The sequence below is a fragment of the Pseudophryne corroboree genome, chromosome 11 (genome assembly GCF_028390025.1).
Source record: "Pseudophryne corroboree isolate aPseCor3 chromosome 11, aPseCor3.hap2, whole genome shotgun sequence".
Lineage (NCBI taxonomy): Eukaryota > Metazoa > Chordata > Amphibia > Anura > Myobatrachidae > Pseudophryne > Pseudophryne corroboree.
The window spans coordinates 16330088-16350197 of NC_086454.1; the positions used below are offsets into that span (position 1 = coordinate 16330088).

Consider the following 20110-nt stretch of genomic DNA (forward strand, 5'->3'; position numbering starts at 1 on the left):
CCCACACACAGGCCCTGACTCACACACAGCTCCTGACTCACACACAGCTCCTGACCCACACACAGCTCCTGACCCACACACAGGCCCTGACCCACACACAGGCCCTGACCCACACACAGCTCCTGACCCACACACAGCTCCTGACCCACACACAGGCCCTGACTCACACACAGCTCCTGACCCACACACAGCTCCTGACCCACACACAGGCCCTGACCCACACACAGGCCCTGACCCACACACAGCTCCTGACCCACACACAGCTCCTGACCCACACACAGGCCCTGACCCACACACAGCTCCTGACCCACACACAGGCCCTGACCCACACACAGCCCCTGACCCACACACAGCTCCTGACTCACACACAGCTCCTGACTCACACACAGCTCCTGACTCACACACAGCTCCTGACTCACACACAGCTCCTGACTCACACACAGCTCCTGACCCACACACAGGCCCTGACTCACACACAGGCCCTGACTCACACACAGCTCCTGACCCACACACAGGCTCTGACTCACACACAGCTCCTGACTCACACACAGCCCCTGACTCACACACAGGCCCTCACTCACACACAGGCCCTCACTCACACACAGGCCCTCACTCACACACGGCTCCTGACTCACACACGGGTCCTCACTCACACACGGGTCCTCACTCACACACGGGTCCTCACTCACACACGGGTCCTCACTCACACACAGGCCCTGACTCACACAGAGCTCCTGACTCACACAGAGCTCCTGACTCACATACAGGCCCTGACTCACACACAGGCCCTGACTCGCACACAGGCCCTTATTTACACACAGCTCCTGACTCACACACAGCTCCTGACTCACACACAGCTCCTGACTCACACACAGCCCCTGACTCACACACAGCCCCTGACTCACACACAGCCCCTGACTCACACACAGGCCCTCATTCACACAGAGCTCCTGACTCACATACAGGCCCTGACTCACACACAGGCCCTGACTCACACACAGGCAGGGCCGGTTCAAAGGCGCTCTGCGCCCCGGGCAGGAAAAGGGGTGTGGCCTAATACAGGGGGCGTGATCAGTTACGCCCCCTGTACATTGCTAGCGCCGCTTGAATGCTGAGCGGTGCGCGATGACGTCATCGCGCACAGCACAGCATAAGGTCCTCTCCACGAAGGGAAACTAGACGCTATGCAAAGTTACTCTCCACGAAGGGAAACTAGACGCATAGCGTCTAGTTCCCTTCACAGAAGGCGGACGGGGACGGCAGCGGGCAGCGGAGGCGGACGGGGGACACAGCGGGCAGCAGTGGCGGATCTTGCCACAGTGCGGCGCCCTCCGGATGGCGCCAGCGCCCTCTGGAAGGCGGCGCCCCGGGCAAAAGTCCTGCTTGCCCGTGGCAAGATCCGCTACTGCACACAGGCCCTTATTTACACACAGGCCCTGACTCACACACAGGTCCTGACTCACACACAGGTCCTGACTTACACACAAGTCCTCACTCACACACAGGTCTTGACTCACACACAGGTCCTGACTTACACACAAGTCCTCACTCACACACAGGCCCTGACTCACACACAGGCCCTGACTCACACACAGGCCCTGACTCACACACAGGTCCTGACTCACACACAGGTCCTGACTCACACACAGGCCCTGACTCACACACAGGCCCTGACTCACACACAGGCCCTGACTTACACACAAGTCCTCACTCACACACAGGTCCTGACTCACACACAGGTCCTGACTCACACACAGGTCCTGACTTACACACAAGTCCTCACTCACACACAGGTCCTGACTCACACACAGCTCCTGACTCACACACAGCTCCTGACTCACACACAGCTCCTGACTCACACACAGGTCCTGACTTACACACAGGCCCTGACTCACACACAAGTCCTCACTCACACACAGCTCCTGACTCAGAGGTGAACCAAGTTGCGATATTGTTTTTTCTACTGTGCACGCTTCTGAGTCAGAATGCGCATGTGTTGTGATGATCTTGTGCGGCAGGCGCAGTGTGGATGACAGTAACAAAAATGCAGGCGTGTCACAATCATTTGTGGGAGTGTCACATGCAGCGCCAGCCTCCTTGTACGCAGTCTCACTGGCCCCAGCAGATTAGTTGCGACAGACATTCTGACCAAGCACAGAATTGTTCAGGCATCCGATGATGCGACAGACGATGCATCCTTGTATGCAAGCAGCAGATCTGAGGCGCCGGCTGTGGTATCTCTGTACATGAGACAGCGGCGGCGACATTAGCATCTTCTCAGACTCGCCGCAGCGGATTGTTTCCATAGTGAGACACCGGCTCCCTATGAGACGCTTTAGACGCACCATCGGTCGCAGCATCGAAGATTGCATCAACCCTATTTCTCCATCGGAACACTGTAAAATTTAAATGCAGCAGGAGGTGTCTGTAGGAAGTAGACGCCTGCCGCATGCATCTGCGAGATCCGAGTGCTGAGACCGGAGGCACAGCATCCGATCGCCATCGCGAACATTGGCAGTCTGCGTAAGCCGAAGCGTGCGTATGAGGCCTTCACCTGAGGCTGGCTACCATACACCTGAGCTCCCCCACGAGAGAGACAGCAGTTCACGGTTGGCAGGGCGGCTGTTATCTTGTGAATGCCTCTCACACAGCATTACCCAGTCGCAGAGTTTACGTTGGCAGGCGGCAGCGGCCTCTGCACCTGTTCCTCCGCTCTGATACCATCTCACATAAGCTTTGATTTGCTGCAGAATAAACACAGAGAGCAAAGAATGGCATCTGCCTAAACAGCCCTGGATTATTTCTACGCAACGGCTATTATTAACCCCTTCAAGTCTCTGTAAGCCGCGACAGCCCTCCTGAAGCCGGTCACTGTTGTCAGTACACACCGTGCATGTTACAAAATGTAGTCATGTGCTTTAGTCTGCGTAAGGCGGTTGCACGGGTGAGTTATTGCCACGTGTTGCAATTGCACCCGCTGTGGAATTTGTGCAATATGATGGGACATCCTCCAACAACCAGGATCTTTATCCATTCCCATTTTCTCCTATACGTTCTACTTCTGCTCTTCCCCTGCAACCAGTGCATATTACCGGTTTGTTGTCCTTTAATCTCCTGGATATGTTACTTTTATATTGGAAAGTACAGAACAGAATGCATAAGTTATAGGCAGTGTCTGATCAACCATTCGAACAATTAGGCTGCAGCCTAGGGCGCCAGCACTAAGGGGGGTGGGGAGGGGGGTGCAACGGTGGAGGCATATCCAGGGAAAATAGAGACCGATTTAATTCCATATTGGAAGAGGCAACAGAGCTTAAATAAAATAGCTTCTTGCCATGCAGCTTGCTAGTTATCCGAAGGCGGTGTTGAGTGGACAGACCTGCAGTTCTCAAAATGCCTGCCATATGGCTGTACCAGTGGGATCATGTAGCATACTGATAAAACCTTTACCTTGTGCACATTGTGCCCCAATGCCACCTGGGTGCAGGGGAGGATCCAGGGAGAAGGTTCTCTGCACCTCCAGGAACGGGGAGGAAGGGTGCTTCCACTGAGCAACAGCAGTCTCCTCTCTCTCCCTAACTAAAATGGTTATTTGGGTGCACTGATATAGATTGACCAGCGGTAGTGGACAGGTGTGAAGTGATATGGGGGAGGGCGTGATCGCATTGATTTCCTCCCCCTAGATCCGCCACAGAGTGGGTGAACTAGAGGTCCGCATACTATCATCTGTACAGTCTTCCCCTGAGAATGTCCTTGCCTGATCAGATAACTTTTGTCTGTGTGTATGTGGAGGGAGGGGGGGCGGCACTATGTGTGCGTTAGCCTAGTGAGTCCACAACCCTTCAGTAGCCACTGTTTGTAGGCAGATAAAGGAATTTTGGAGATGGAGAGTTGGAAACAATAGAAATGCGCAGGAATAATAACATGTTTGCAGTAGAGATGAGCGGATTCGGTTTTACTCGGTTTGATCTGCGTGTGTAGCATGTGCCCCAGGTTTGTCAGTTAACGTCAGTGATGCACCTGCCCCAGTCACGGTGCAAAATATACGGCTCCTGCCAGGTGTATGTTCACTTACGTGCTGGTCTGAATAAGATGCATTTCAATTACCTATATGACCCCGTCACACCCTAGTTCCTCCCTCCAGACAGTAGTGTATATCCGTATTTATACGCGCCTCTTTTTGGGCATGTGCAGTGCAAATAGAGTGTAAGCTTGCGAGCAGGGCCCTCCTACCTCTATGTCTGCCTGTTTTTGACCAGTTTGTTCTATTACTGTTGTTCTAATTGTCAAGCGCAACGGATATGCTGCGCTACAAAAGAAACTGTTAATAAATAAATATTAACAAAATGCAGGCTGCATTACATTCAGGTCTATAGGGGCCCCCAAGAGCTCACACTCACAGGTCTCTCGCTATATAGGGACACCCTTATTGTTACTCCTGAGATGCCACATCCCTGTGCTGACTGTGGGCCTAATTCAGACCTGATTGCTAGGCTGCGTTTTTCGTACAGCCTGCGATCAGGTCTAAACTACGCATGTGTATGCACCGCAATGCGCAGGCGCGTCGCACGGGTACAAATCGGTTTGCCGCTCTGCAATGGGTTTGTGCGAAGAATCCACTTGCACGGGCGTTCGCAAGGAGATTGACAGGAAGAAGGCGTTTGTGGGTGTCAAATGACCGTTTTCTGGGAGGGGTTGGAAAAACGCAGGCGTGTCCAAGCGTTTGCAGGGAGGGATCCTGACGTCAATTTCGGGACCGGACAGGCTGAAGTGATCGCAGCGGCTGAGTAAGTCCTGGGCTGCGCAGAGACTGCACAAGATCAGTTTGTACAGCTCTGCTACACATGCGTCCGCACACTTGCACAGCTAAAATTCACTCCCCCTGTAGGCGGCGACTATGCGAACGCAGGACTACAAAAAAAACCTAGCGAGTGAACAGGTCTGAATTAGGCCCTATGTCTCTGTCCCAGCCTCTCTTCTAATGCACTTATACCACCCCTGGTGACCCTACCTATACATCGGGATTGTTTAATAGCACTATTCATTAGCCCATATCTCTGTCTGCTGATAAACACTGAGTCACGGGTCATTCTGGTAAAGAAGCGTCTGACTGGTATAGACACGGTTTATCGAGCGTCGTATAATACAGGTATTTCAGGGAGCAGTCTGTGAATAGGCCCAGACTGGCCTGAAAGTCACCCGACGTGTACTGTACATTATCAGTCTGACACATCCGGAGATGTGAAACCTGTTTGTGTTACATACTGTATTTGTAGAAGCAGAAATGTCTGTGCCAAACACATCTCACAAACCTGCTGTTTACAATGGGAGGACCCCCCTCTAGCGCACTACATGTGCCAGACACATCTCACAAACCTGCTGTTTACAATGGGAGGACCACCCCCCCCCCCCCCCCTCTAGTGCACTACATGTGCCAGACACATCTCACAAACCTGCTGTTTACAATGGGAGGACCCCCCTCAGTGCACTACAGGTTTAAGAGTGCAAATACCCAAACCTAGTGCAAACATTCAGCTCAACACCGACAGCAGATTATAATGTGTGTGGGGTGTGAGGCGCACATTCCTATAATCTTGTGCAATGACGGGATCTGCGGCAAACTTAGATGCTAGGTTTAAGTATTAAATTAAGTAAAAGTGTCAGCAAATTATTACTTTTCATGGGAAGTATCTTCCCATAGTATCAGTAAGTTACAGTATTTGTTACACACACTTTTGCAATGTTTTTTCATTATTTAATAAAATCTCGGGGAAGGAGAAAAAAATGCAATTACTTCGGTTCATCCTTAAGGAAGAGCCAGGAGGAGATGATGGCGACATATGGCATGGGACGTGGGAAAGGACAGGAATGGAAAGCTCAGCTGGCATACTGAGGGTATTGGAAGCCAAAGGAGATGATCACCTGTAGATGGGGTGTAGAAGGAGAAGGAAGAGAGAGGACAAGTGCAGAACCGCAGAACCTCGATGGACACCGATTGGTGGAGGGTGGGAGACAGAGGAAACTCGGACAATAGTTTATCAGATGTGTAGCTTGGGGTTGGCAGTAGGGCAGGAGTCATGGGCTCTGTAATATAAATATCAGACTGGGGGGAGAAGATTGTATACCGAGTGCGGCGGAATTAAAAAAGGAAGACAAATAATACAAAATGGCAATGGGCTTGGACACATTGCCAGCTCCATTGAGAGGTGTATAAAACCTTTTAGGGGTCTATGTACTAAGCTTTGGAGAGTGATAATGGATGGAGACAATGTACCAGCCAATCAGCTCCTAACTGTGACACCCCCTTTGACATGACAGTTGAATGGCTGGTACTTTATCTCCTTCCACTTTATCTCGCTCCAAGGCTTTAGTGCATAGATCTCTCAGAGAAATAAAGTGGAGAAGTTGCCCATGGAAACCAAAAAGCTTCTCTCATGTTATAGACTGGTAGATAAATGACACCTAGAAGGTGATTAGTTGCTATGGGCAACCTCTCCTCTGCTCTCCTCTATATCTCTCTTGAAGGTTCCATGCAGGTCCCCTGTAGAGCAGGATATATATCCCACGGTGAAGCATTCCCAGGCTGCACGTGTTTGGGTTTAGATTTGGCGCGGCAGAATGGGGGCAGCAGGCCGGGCTGTAACGCCACAAGTGGAAAGGCCACAGAGCGTGGGTTCTCTATAAATATCCACCTATACGTAGAAGGCGTAAGACAGAAATCCTCCTGTTCTTAGGATGGGGCTTCCTCCTCCTCTCAGTACATAACAAAGAAGAAATAAAAGTAATGGAATGGTGAAACTTCCCAATCAACAATTTCCAGCATAAGGAGTAGGAGCCCTTGGGGACACTCCCCTACAAAAGGTGGGTAGACGTTCACATAACGGTATCTTTTGGGGTCTGAGTAACCTGGTCACAGACCCCCAATTGCACGGTCACCCAGACCCCCAATTGCACACCACCATCACAGAAGGTAAGTCCCTCATCTAATATTATTAATATGGAATGTACTCCACAAGAGATGATGTAGTAGCCACATTTATTTCCCATAGGTTTCTATGGGGGATGCGATGCTGCCAGATTTAATAACTTCCGGAATGTAAAGATTGGCCCATCGAAGCCTATGGGCTACACATTGCATAATTAGCCGGCGGAGGGTTCTCCCGGAAGCGAGGCAGGAACTGCGGGAAGTCATCCTGACGTCACCGCTGGACCTGGAAGACAAAGCTGTACCGCCCGTACCTCATTTCATCAATGTCAACATAATGAATGCCATTGTCGGCATACCAGGCATGTCGACGTGTTGCACATCAACATTACGATCATGTTTACATTTTCACGTTTCCATGATGAAAGCCGACAAAAATATACCATGACCGTTGTATATAATGACATATCTCACTGAATCCAGAGGTTGAAGGAACTGTATATTCTACAACGTTCCGCTACATTCAGTCTATGGCTCCTTCTATAAACCACCACGGCGCACATTTACATACTGCGCTTCTGGAAATACCAGGAAATACTGACATTAAAATGTGATTCTTTGATGCTTTTGCTCAACAAGCCCAGACCCAGGTAATTAGTACCCGCTCCTCCCACCCCCCCTCCCACCCCTCCCACCCAGCAACACTGATTGCATCCCCCCCCCAAGATGCATCAGGGGGAGTTTCAGGAGCGGGTGCATGTGCAATCCAAGAGCCAGGAACATTTGCTATATATTGGGGAGAGTCGCTTGTGCGATCTCCAAGCCCGGAAGAGGAGGTTCTTAGCCCATAATAGATGACTCAACAGCCCCCTGCCCCCCACAAATATATATATATATATATATATATATACATACATATATATATATATATATAAAATTGAAAGAGGCAGACTCTTACCAGAATCCTGAGGGGAGTAGGGAGGGTTTAGCTGTCCCCCCGTAGTGTTCTGCGGTCTGACCCCCTTAATCCACCTTTGCTGGATGCTGGGAGACAGGTGAAGACACCTATTTTTGCCAATTCTGTTGGTGTCTAATTCTCACATTATGTTGCATTACTTTAAAAGTCCCATGGACAGATATTGGCGTCCCACAGAAGAAAGGTTGGGAATTTTTCTTCTGAGTGGAGGTTTTGTTTCCCACACTCGATGAATTAATATGAGAGGGTTCCGTGCAGAACTTCCTCTCTGGCTGTGGCTGAAACTGGAATACAAGATTACAAAATGCTCCGTCTCATCTCAGATTCCAGATAGACTCAGGAATCCTGTACTGACCCCCCCCTGTATTCTGGTGTTATATATTATAAATATAATAATTGCAATCTATGTCTGTTACCTCTAAGTGGCAACAGAAATTTATGGCAAGAAGACGCCTCCGGGTCTTTACTAATCACCACCTTACACCAGACACTGGGGGTGAATTAGATCTGATCGCTGCTTTGCATTTTCGCACAGCGGGCGATCAGGTCCTAACGGCACATGCACCGCAATGCGCACATGCGTCGGACGACAACAAAGGGCATTGCCATTCGCCAGTCAGCGACGGGATGGTGCGAAAAATCCAAAAGTGTCTCACGTCAGCTACGGCCCCAATCAGACTGTTCTCATCGCACTGGAGGAGTAGGTCCTGGGCTGTGCGCAGACTGCACACAGTGGATTTTTGCAGCTCGGCGTACACATAGGATCGCACACTGACACAGCGAATTTACACTCCCCCTGGAGGCGGCGACTGTCTGATCGCAGGACAGCAAAATTAGCAGCACAGAGATCAGATCTGACTCACCCCCACTATCCACCAGTTACACAACGGTCTATGGGGGTCATTCCGAGTTGTTCGCTTGTTATTTTTTTCTCGCAACGGAGCGAATAGTCACTAATGCGCATGCGCAATGTCCACAGTGCGACTGCGCCAAGTAAATTTGCTATGCAGTTAGGTTTTTTTACTCACGGCATTACGAGGTTTTTTCTTCGTTCTGGTGATCGTAATGTGATTGACAGGAAGTGGGTGTTTCTGGCCGGAAACTGGCCGTTTTATGGGAGTGTGTGAAAAAACGCTGCCGTTTCTGGGAAAAACGCGGGAGTGGCTGGAGAAACGGAGGAGTGTCTGGGCGAACGCTGGGTGTGTTTGTGACATCAAACCAGGAACGACACTGACTGAACTGATCGCAGATGCCGAGTAAGTGTGGAGCTACTCAGAAACTGGTAAGAAGTGTCTATTCGCAATTCTGCTAAGCTAAGATTCACTCCCAGTAGGCGGCGGCTTAGCGTGTGCAAAGCTGCTAAAAGCAGCTTGCGAGCGAACAACTCGGAATGACCCCCTATGATGCAAAGGGCCTAAGAACGTAAAATACAGGATATCCTAGAATGAAAAGATTACGTTATGCGGTGGATCTGTATAATTAATTTAATTAATCTGTTACTGAGAATAAGGGTAATGGCCTTTTCATTGTAGAGGGCTGTCTATAGTGGCCCCCTGAAGTGTATAAGGCTGCGTAGCACTAGATTAGACCATATGGGTATATTTATGAATATAAGCTACATATCAGGTCACCTCTTAGAACACTGACTATGGTATAGTAATGTACTAAATAGCAGATTGTCAGGTGTAATGACTTGACAAGGGCTGATTATAGTTACAGATAGTCTCAGGGGGACCATTGCTGCCAGCGACTGAGTGGGCATGCTGGGAGTTGTAGTGTGGTGACAGCTGCAGAGCCAACGCTCACTAAAGCCATGCTAACAGGGTTAATTAAAATAAAAAAAAGTGTCCTCCTGCCGTGATGCAACCATCCAGCTATGGTGAATTTCAAAACCCTGAAGATTAATCAGTAACACCAAACAATCGTCCCTTTATAAAGAGCATGATGAGGTCACCGGCGTGTAAATACTGCACTTGTCCTCCTTTTGTAAACACTCTTTATTTGGTGTCGAAACTCAATAAACTATTATAGAACCCTCATAAAAATACATTGCCGTCTGCAGGGCTACTGTCACTCTAGCAGGAACAGCGGCCTCACAGGTGTTATAACAGGAGAGATGTGGCTGTGAGGTCAGGACACCCTACACATTACATGCAGAACATTGCCAGGCGACTGTAATAAGAACGTACAGAGTGTAAACTATATATATATTATTAATAATGACTCATTTGTAGCAGGTACATCACACAGCCAACAGAGGCACAGCTGCTTTCCCTATTTACCCAGAGCCGGATTAAGGGGGTGGGTCCCGGGAATACGTACCCCGGGCCCCCCTTTCCAAAAGGGCCCCCTGCCACACCACAGAACGGATCTTTCTTCAATCTGATCTGCGGTGCTGCGCTCACGAGCCCCGGCTCCCCGCTGCCCTTTCCCTCCTCCTCCTTCAGTTCAGCGTGCGGCGCACCAATGACTGAGCCGCAGGCTTGCTGAGCCGGACAGCAATTGGACAACTGAGCCGACGCTCAGCTGCGCTGACTACAGCTCTAAGAAGAGTGCTCTAACAGGTGTAGTCAGGGCAGCTGAGCGACAGCTCAGCTGTCCGATTGCTGTCTGGCTCAGCAAGCCTGCAGCTCAGTCATTGGCGCGCCGCACGCTGATCTGAAGGAGGAGGGATTCTTAGCGATTATATATATATATATATATATATATATATATATATAATTATTATTTTTAGTTTTTTAGTCCATGGGGGCCCCCTGCTCTTTAGTACCCCAGGCCTCCCGGGTCCTTAATCCGGCTCTGTATTTATCTTGTGGTAGAAGACCACTCAGAGACCACAGTAATATATGATGCTCAGTACTAGACCCCAGACAGTTATATTATATTATTCTGAATCATGATGGTTTACATCTCTTATCACATTCTTAAGGCCCGTACACACTGGTCGATATATCGGCCGTTCTCTTGAACGGCCGATATATCGCGGGTCCGTCGGCCAGTGTGTACGGCCGATACGTCTGTGAACTCCGTCGTTCACAGACGTAACGCGTCGGCCGTGCAGCACAGCCGACGGCCAATATATCTACCGATATATTGGTGCGTCGCTGTGTGTGTACCGGGCGGTCGGCCGACCGCCCGTACACATGCTGCGGCGGCCGGCGGTGATTGACAGGTGAACTGGGCCGGCGTGTGTACACGCCCGCCTAGTTCATGACGTCAGGCCCCGACGGATCGGGCAGTGTGTATGCTGAACACACTGCTCGATCCGTCCATAGATATATCTGCAGATCAATTGATCTGCAGATATATCTGTTAGTGTGTACCCACCTTTAGATAATTTTTTTTTACCGTGTTGAAATTAAAACTTCGCCATTGATAGTTTAAACTCTAGGGGGTCAATCCATTTCTGGGCAAAGTGTGCGAGTTGCTATTGCCGCGATGTTGCAATGCCGGCAACGGCACAGCATCTCGCACCACTCGCAGCCCGATTTCACCCCAAACTCGCACAAGTCGACTCAGAGCCCTATGGGGCCTGCGAGCAGTTCTGCGCGAGTTTAGGCTGACGGAAAGTGTGGCTGTTGCCGACGCTGACTCAAGATATAGTGGAATTGGACTGAGCCCTAAATGTGTGTCCCTGTCAGACTGGGCTAAAAAGTGGATTCTGGTGACAAGGTCCCGTGACCAGACAGAGCAGTAAACACACTTTTTGTAAAACGATTACTCGGTATAATACTGTAGTCTTGTATTTAAAGCACAGTTGCAGCACTTTAACTTCATTTGCATTAATGGGTGTTACCTAGGCGCATCGACGAATCAGCTCACAACTTGCACCAGCATTTGAGTACCCGCATGTCATCTCCTTCCAATCAGGCGTGTACAGTGTATGACATCCCCAAGCCGTCTTGGCTACAATTCACAATTGTATAACAATTTCTAATGCTTCTGCTCTAGTAAAGCCAACCTGAGATGGCATTACCAGAACCACCACCACGCAGATACTAGATAAATAGGATTCTTCATGCAGAAGCCATCGTTGGCAACACCTGATGCCAACAGAGTAACCATCGGAAAGGAATAGTGTTACCGAGTCTGGGTGACAAATTGCCCTTGTTTTGAGCAGATGGGACATATCTGGGCCTCCTTCCAAAGCGATGGCCAGCAGTCACTGTGTAGGTTTACAAGAGAAGTGTCACTATTTGCCTAGAAAGGAATAGTCACTATCTTGCAGAAGTGTAGAAGTGGTTGGGACCAATGCCAAGGTGAGTGAGAGCTTTCCGGTCTCACCCGAGGCGGGATAATGATCTACTGCCAGTAAATGCTGTGTCCAGCGTCTCAGAGTGGCTGAGGACCACTTACTCCGGATACCACGTCCTGCAGATCAGTAACCCGGACCCAGCTGTCACCAAGGTATATAGGACTCTCTGCCACAGTGATAATGAAGAGGCCAAGTCACCAAGGGCTTCCCTGACATAGGCCGCCTCACTGACCGGGGTTGGCCAAAGGGAAAGGTCAGTGAGGAACCTACCGCAGGCTCCTGAAGGCCCTCACTGGTGACATGCATGTATAGATCTATACAGATTGTCACAACTGCCTTGTATGCGTTAATGGAAGCAGGGGAATCTCCTGAAAGTTTATCATCAATGGACATAAAACAATAAGTATGTAGATGGAACGTAGTACTCTCCACAATGCAGGAGCACCTACTGTAGTCCTGATTAACCGGAAGAAACCCCGGTATATCTCCCTCACCACCACCAGCACTAAAGCACACTGGAGTCTTCATATTCCTTCTTAGGACTTAGGGGCATAGCTATTCAAATTCTGAGAAAACTGCTGTTTTTGGAGGATTTCTGAAAAAAGTATCCCAGGATTATAAGGGACAGCCCTTGTCCCTACAAAAAACATTGCCTTCACAAATCATATATAAATCATATATACAGTATAGCTCTAGAATCCTCATTTGTCCAGGCCTCTAGAACACGTTATCACTTATATACTGTCTATTATTTTTCAGGGTGATACTTCAGGCCTTAAACGCACTGGAGTAAAAATGATGCATTTAAATAATGTTTTAAACGCCAGTAAAACCCCATGGGACAGATGGAAACAGAACATATTCTACCAAGTGGGACCGTAAAAGATTTATCTGTATGTTTAGCTAGAGATTTCGAGCATTGGGCATGTTGAGAAAAGTCCATTACCACACATTGAGAACATCCCCCTCACGTGTACACGCGTTTCACATTGGGCATGTTGAGAAAATTCCTTAATCGTACATTCAGAACATCCCCCTCACGTGTACACGCGTTTCACATTGGACTTGTTGAGAAAATTCCTTTATAGCACATTCAGAACATCCCCCTCACGTGTATACGCGTTTCACATTGGGCATGTTGAGAAAAGTCCTTTACTGCACATTGAGAACATCCCCCTCACGTGTACACGCATTTCACATTGGGCATGTTGAGAAAAGTACTTTACCGCACATTGAGAACATCCCCCTCACGTGTACACGCGTTTCACATTGGGCATGTTGAGAAAAGTCCTTTACCGCACATTGAGAACATCCCCCTCATGTGTACACGCGTTTCACATTGGGCATGTTGAGAAAAGTCCTTTACCGCACATTGAGAACATCCCCTCACGTGTACACGCGTTTCACATTGGGCATGACAACTTCCCATTGCCTTGCTGTAACTGGGACACGAGTGTTAGTAAAAGCATTCTGAGTGCAATTTCCAGTGTGCGCCAAGGACATAGGAGCTGCATGTAAATTGCACCAGGACCGCATAACTGTTAGTCTCTTACTTGCGCTTTCATGTGGGTTTATGAAAAAAAAATGAAAAAAAGAAAAACAAATTAAATGTCACCGGACATCTGGCCGTGGCGGGTTGTAGGGGGAGGTGCTGTGACCGGTGGACCGCCGGTCACATAACTACATCCCGATAAGACAACTCTCTGTAACTCTGACAGATTGTCCCAGAGTATAACACCCAGGACTCAGAGGCAGCAATGTGGCTGACCATTTATTACGCTTCACTGCAGGTGTATTTAATGGTTGCAAATAAAGCACACTGGGAACATAATGCATACAGCGCTTTCTGAGCGCACACTGGGAACGTAACGCATACAGCGCTTTCTGAGCGCACACTGGGAACGTAACGCATACAGCACTTTCTGAGCGCACACTAGGAACGTAACGCATACAGCACTTTCTGAGCGCACACTGGGAACGTAACGCATACAGCACTTTCTGAGCACACACTGGGAACGTAACGCATACAGCACTTTCTGAGCGCACACTGGGAACATAACGCATACAGCACTTTCTGAGCGCACACTGGGAACGTAACGCGTACAGCACTTTCTGAGCGCACACTGGGAACGTAACGCATACAGCACTTTCTGAGCACACACTGGGAACGTAATGCATACAGCGCTTTCTGAGCGCACACTGGGAACATAATGCATACAGCACTGTCTGAGCGCACACTGGGAATGTAACGCATACAGCACTTTCTGAGCGCACACTGGGAACGTAACGCATACAGCACTTTCTGAGCGCAGACTGGGAACGTAACGCATACAGCACTTTCTGAGCACACACTGGGAACGTAATGCATACAGCGCTTTCTGAGCGCACACTGGGAACATAATGCATACAGCACTGTCTGAGCGCACACTGGGAATGTAACGCATACAGCACTTTCTGAGCGCACACTGGGAACGTAACGCATACAGCACTTTCTGAGCGCAGACTGGGAACGTAACGCGTACAGCACTTTCTGAGCGCACACTGGGAACGTAACGCATACAGCACTTTCTGAGCGCACACTGGGAACGTACCGCATACAGCGCTTTCTGAGCGCACACTGTGAACGTAACGCATACAGCACTTTCTGAGCGCACACTGTGAACGTAACGCGTACAGCACTTTCTGAGCGCACACTGGGAACGTAACGCATACATCGCTTTCTGAGCGCACACTGGGAACGTAACGCATACAGCACTTTCTGAGTGCACACTGGGAACGTAACGCATACATCGCTTTCTGAGCGCACACTGGGAACGTAACGCATACAGCACTTTCTGAGCGCACACTGGGAACGTGACGCATACAGCGCTTTCTGAGTGCACACTGGGAACGTACCGCATACAGCGCTTTCTGAGTGCACACTGGGAACGTAACGCATACATCGCTTTCTGAGCGCACACTGGGAACGTAACGCATACAGCACTTTCTGAGTGCACACTGGGAACGTAACGCATACAGAGCTTTCTGGGCACTTAGGGGAGAATGAAAGTAACTAAAATGCTGTCTGTGCATTTTTAAAATATTGTTGATGCTCAGCAAGTGAAAGCTCAGTCATTGCGCTTCGTCATACTTTAAGGCAGTAATGGTGGACTCAGTCAATAAGTTTAAAAATGGATTAGACACATTTCTAAACGAAAAAGATATCCAAAGATACAGCACATAAAGTGCATACACACTTGCCGAGAAAATGAGCGACGTCGCTCATTTTCACCCTTCCTGAGCGGTGTCGCTCACTTTCTTGGCAAGTGTGTATGCTGCCGCCGACCAGCGATGCGCGGCCCAGCGGGTCATTAATGGCCCTCGCTGTCGGACGTGCAGGACTGTCGCCCAAGAGCTACCCTGCATGGCCCGGCCGCTGCGTGACGTCACTGAGTGATATGGTCGTCATATCGCTCAGTGTGTACGCCCAGCTGCGACCGCCCCGGCCCGGGAGGGGAAACACTAGGCGACGTCACTCATAGAGCACATCACCTAGTGTGTACCCACCTCAAGATACATTAAGAACTTTAGATACAGCGTGACTTAAAGTTGATCAACTAAAAATAAATAAATAAATAAAATAATAATAACCTCATCTGGGTCATTAGAGTTAAACTATAGTTACATGCAGAATAGTGTTACAGGTTCAACTCGATGGACAATTTGTCTGATTTCAACCTCATTAACCATGGGGCTAATTCAGACCTGAGCGCTAGGCTGCGTTTCCGTACAGCGGGCGATCAGGTTTAAACTGCGCATGTGTATGCACCGCAATGTGTAGGCGCATTGCATGGGTACAAAGCGGATCGCCGCTCAGAGATGGGTTTGTGCGACGGATCCGTTCGCAAGGAGATTGACAGATAGAAGGCGTTTGTGGGTGGCAACTGACCGTTTTCAGGGAGTGTTTGGAAAAACGCAGGCGTGTCCAAGCGTTTGCAGGGCGGGTGTCTGACGTCAATTCCGGGACCGGACAGGCTGATGTGATCGCAGCGGCTGAGTAAGTCCTGGGCTGCGCAGAGACTGCACAAGATCTGTTTGTACAACTCTGCTACACATGCAATCGCACACTTGCACAGCTAAAATACACTCCCCCTATGGGCGGCGACTATGCGAACACAGGACTGCAAAAAAAAATCTAGCGAGCGAACTGTATTTGCTACACACGTCAGCGATCAGTAGTTGTGGAGCCACAAGTTCCAGCAGTCATAAAGTTGTTCCTGTTACTTTCAGTTACCAAACGCCCTCTGCTGCCCAGGACATGCTGTGACTTATAGTTACCCAACAGCTGGTGTGCGGTACACACTGCATGAATACAGAACTATACCGCATAGGAAACATCATTTATCTCTGCGCTGACTCCACTCTGCACCTGATGACTGAGCGGCAGCCAGGTATTTCCTCTGCAAACATAGCACATGGGGATATGTATAATAGAAGCTACCAGATGATAAAAGCTAAACACCAGCTATCACATCCAGCAAAAACTCCAACACTCACCAGTGCACATAACACAGTCATTCATGAACAGATTGCCCCCTTGGGTGATGGATGGAGTAGAAGAGCTCTGTCCTATCCCAGTAATCACTCCCACATGTAGGAAGTGCTTTCATTCATTACCGTAAAGGCAAAAATAATGTTTCATTCTACTCAGGACTAATGTTTTACCAAGTACAAAGCACAGTAACAAATTGCCACAAACACTTCCACCAATGCAAAAAAAAGTTAAGTAGAATAGAACTCTTAACTCTATAGCACAGGTTCTCAAACTCGGTCCTCAGGACCCCACACAGTGCATGTTTTTCAGGTAACCCAGCAGGTGCACAGGTGTATTAATTACTCACTGACACATTGTAAAAGGTCCACAGGTGGAGCTAATTATTTAACTTGTGATTCTGTGAGGAGACCTGCAAAACATGCACCGTGTGGGGTCCTGAGAACCGAGGTTGAGAACCTGTGCTCTATAGCAGGCAGTCCCAACCACGGTCCTCAAGGCACACTAACAGTGCAGGTTTTAGTGATATCCAGGCTTCAGCACAGATGACTTAATTAGTAGCTCAGTTATTTTGATTTAACCATCTGTGCTGCAGCCTGGATATCACTAAAACCTGCACTGTTGGTGTGCCTTGAGGACCGTGGTTCGGAATGCCTGCTCTATAGCATAGATCTGCAAACTCGGTCCTTATTACCCTACACAATGCATGTTTTGCAGATCTCCTCACAGAATCACAAGTTAAATAATTAACTCCACCTGCGGACCTTTTAAAATGTGCCTGTGAGTAATTAATACAACTGTGCACCTGCTGGGTTACCTGCAAAACATGCACTGTGTGGGGTAATGAGGACCGAGTTTGCAGACCTATGCTCTAGAGCAGGCATTCCCAACCACGGTCCTCAAGGCACACCAACAGTGCAGGTTTTAGTGATATCCAGGCTGCAGCACAGATGGTTAAATCAAAATAACTAAGGTACTAATTAAGTCACCTGTGTTCAAGCCTTGATATCACTAAAACCTGCACTGTTAGTGTGCCTTGAGGACCGCGGTTGGGAATTCCTGCTCTATAGCAAGTTGCAACAACTAATTGTATTAGGTCCAGTTTTCCATTAGAAAAAAAACCCCTAGTAATAAATGTAGGGATCCTGTGGACACAAGCGGAATGCTGCATTCATGGACTCCACTAAGAGTTTTTACTACTATAGAGCATTTGGTCCAGCTGGTGTAACACTGGTGATTTCCTGCTGGGATGCCGATTAGAAAAGGCTCGCTGTATCACAATTCTGCTCTTGTGGTAATCATAAACACCAGGGGTAGGCAACGTGCAACACTCCAGCTGCTGTGGAACTACATATTCCAGCATATCCTGCCACAGTTTTGCGGTTAGGGCAAGCTAAAATGGTAGCAGAGCATGCTGGGATGTGTTGTTCTACAGCAGCTGGAGTGCCAGACTTTGCTTTCCCTAAAATAGAGCAGAAGTTTTCAAATCCAATGGTCAAGTTCTACCTGCAGGTCATGTTTTCAGAATTGCTGTCAGTGGAAACAGGTGGGATAATTATTGACCCAATATAGATCATCTCATCTGTGCATGGTTATAGGAAATCATGAAAACAAGTCCTGGTGGTGGCAATTGAAGATTGGAGTCTTCAGACCAACAAGCCATAATGTGGATACTGCTTAATTATCTTAAGGAGCTGGGTGAAGCTTATAATTAAATGTATTCCAAATAAATATAATTGCTGTACTGATGACTGTGTTACAGACACTGCGATGCGTCTACAATCATGTTACGTTGTATTGGCTGTTACCCATCTCCTCACAGGTAACGTTCTATGTGTGGTCTCCAGACGCCACACAAAGGGCAAAATGTCACAAGATTTCCACACTACAAAGTCATTCCAATTAGAGATGTGTGCGGACCCCCGTGTTTTGGTTTTGGTTTTAATTCATCATTGTATTTTGGTTTTGGCAAAAACACCCTGCAGTTTTTTGGTTCAGATTCGGTTTTTGGTTTGGTTCAAAAACCGATAAAAAAAATCAATAATCCTTAATAAAAATTTATACAAATGTATAAAAACAGCTAAAAACATGTCATTCTTGCCATCCAAAATTTACATTTAAAATTAAAACTCCGAACTGTGGGAAGATCCAAACCAGGAGTTTTTGTTCGGATCAGATCCACAAAATTCATGTGAATTCGGATTTTTTGGAGAACTGAACCAGACATCTCTAATATCAATAAAATTATTACTAATGTCATCGTCGTCGTCCCCCCCCCCCCCCCACAAAAAAAAAAAAAATAGAATGTACTCAAAGCTGTCATATGTACTTGGACTTGTAGTTCCACAACAGCTGGATGACCGCAAGTTGAAAATACAATAAATTAAAATTAACATAAAAACACACTTTATCTACTACACCATCAGAGCACAATACATGTATAATTCCGGGAGTTGTACTTACCTGCAAGCAGGTGGGTATGGTCCCATTCACAGCCTACACTGAGCTACAACTGTCAAAGATAAAATAGCACCACACACGGACACCACAATACAGACAACGTTGTTTGTGCCACACACACAGCAGTCAGAATTATTTGGCCAATCAGGGTTTTTCCAATTGTCACTTCCTTTTATATATCTCTTGGTTACAGCGGAATAAAATAAGGTGACTATCATTTGCATTTGGCACCTGAAAGTGCTGCAAACAGGTCTGACTGGTGTCTGGGAGAAGTAACTGTGTTGGAGGACGGGGGGGGGGGGGCTAATACAGGGAGGAGGTGGTTCAACTTTCTTGTAAACTGTTAATTCATTCTCTTATGAAAGATCCTTTTATACAAAACAGGCCCAGCAGGGCTCCCCGCACACACGCACGTCCGTGGATACTCGGTGTGCACCTGCGAGGTATACTTGTCTCTGGCATTGTTTAGATTGAAGGCTGTTTGTGTTAATCCTTAAACCACGCTGGGGACCTTGCTGCTCGCAAATGCTGGGTGACACGCAACTTATGATCCTGTCACGTCAGTTTACAGATATTTTATCTGGCAGAATCTCCATAAACCTGTCCTCAAACATCCAGACGCGGTCAGATCCAAACAAACATATTCCCCCAGCACACCATAATAAACCAGCAAATTAGACACACATTGCACATGATAATAGTAATGCAGAGATCTCGGTTACACACATTTGCAAACATATGGAAAGCCACCAGCCACGGCAAGGCGTCTCTACTCTAGTGGTCTTATGCTACATGATGGTAGCACCTACATTGGGTCATACATGTATGTCTTTTTAAACTGAGAGCCAACTCAAAATATCCTCCAGTATGTCACTACAAGGATCAGCATACTCTCCAACTTCTGATCCCATCCATGCCTCTCAAAACAGTGATACACAGAATGGTAGTTGCGCAAATCAATTT

The 20110-nt window shown here is 48.1% G+C and overlaps 1 protein-coding gene across 3 annotated transcripts in view; it reads right to left on the reverse strand.

Annotated features, from left to right (window-relative positions):
- Positions 1–19384, reverse strand: part of EHF (ETS homologous factor) — a 60643-nt gene extending 41259 nt beyond the window's left edge. For 2 of the 3 annotated variants that reach the window (XM_063946306.1, XM_063946304.1), the window contains exon 1: positions 19151–19384. Coding sequence is in view for 1 of the 3 variants with exons in the window: in XM_063946305.1 (XP_063802375.1) it covers positions 16693–16713 (21 nt within the window). In the remaining 2 variants the exon portion in view is untranslated. Of the gene's footprint in view, positions 1–16692; positions 16770–19150 lie in introns of those variants that run through there. The other variant, XM_063946305.1, reaches the window with a different exon arrangement.
- Positions 19385–20110: the final 726 nt, after the last annotated feature.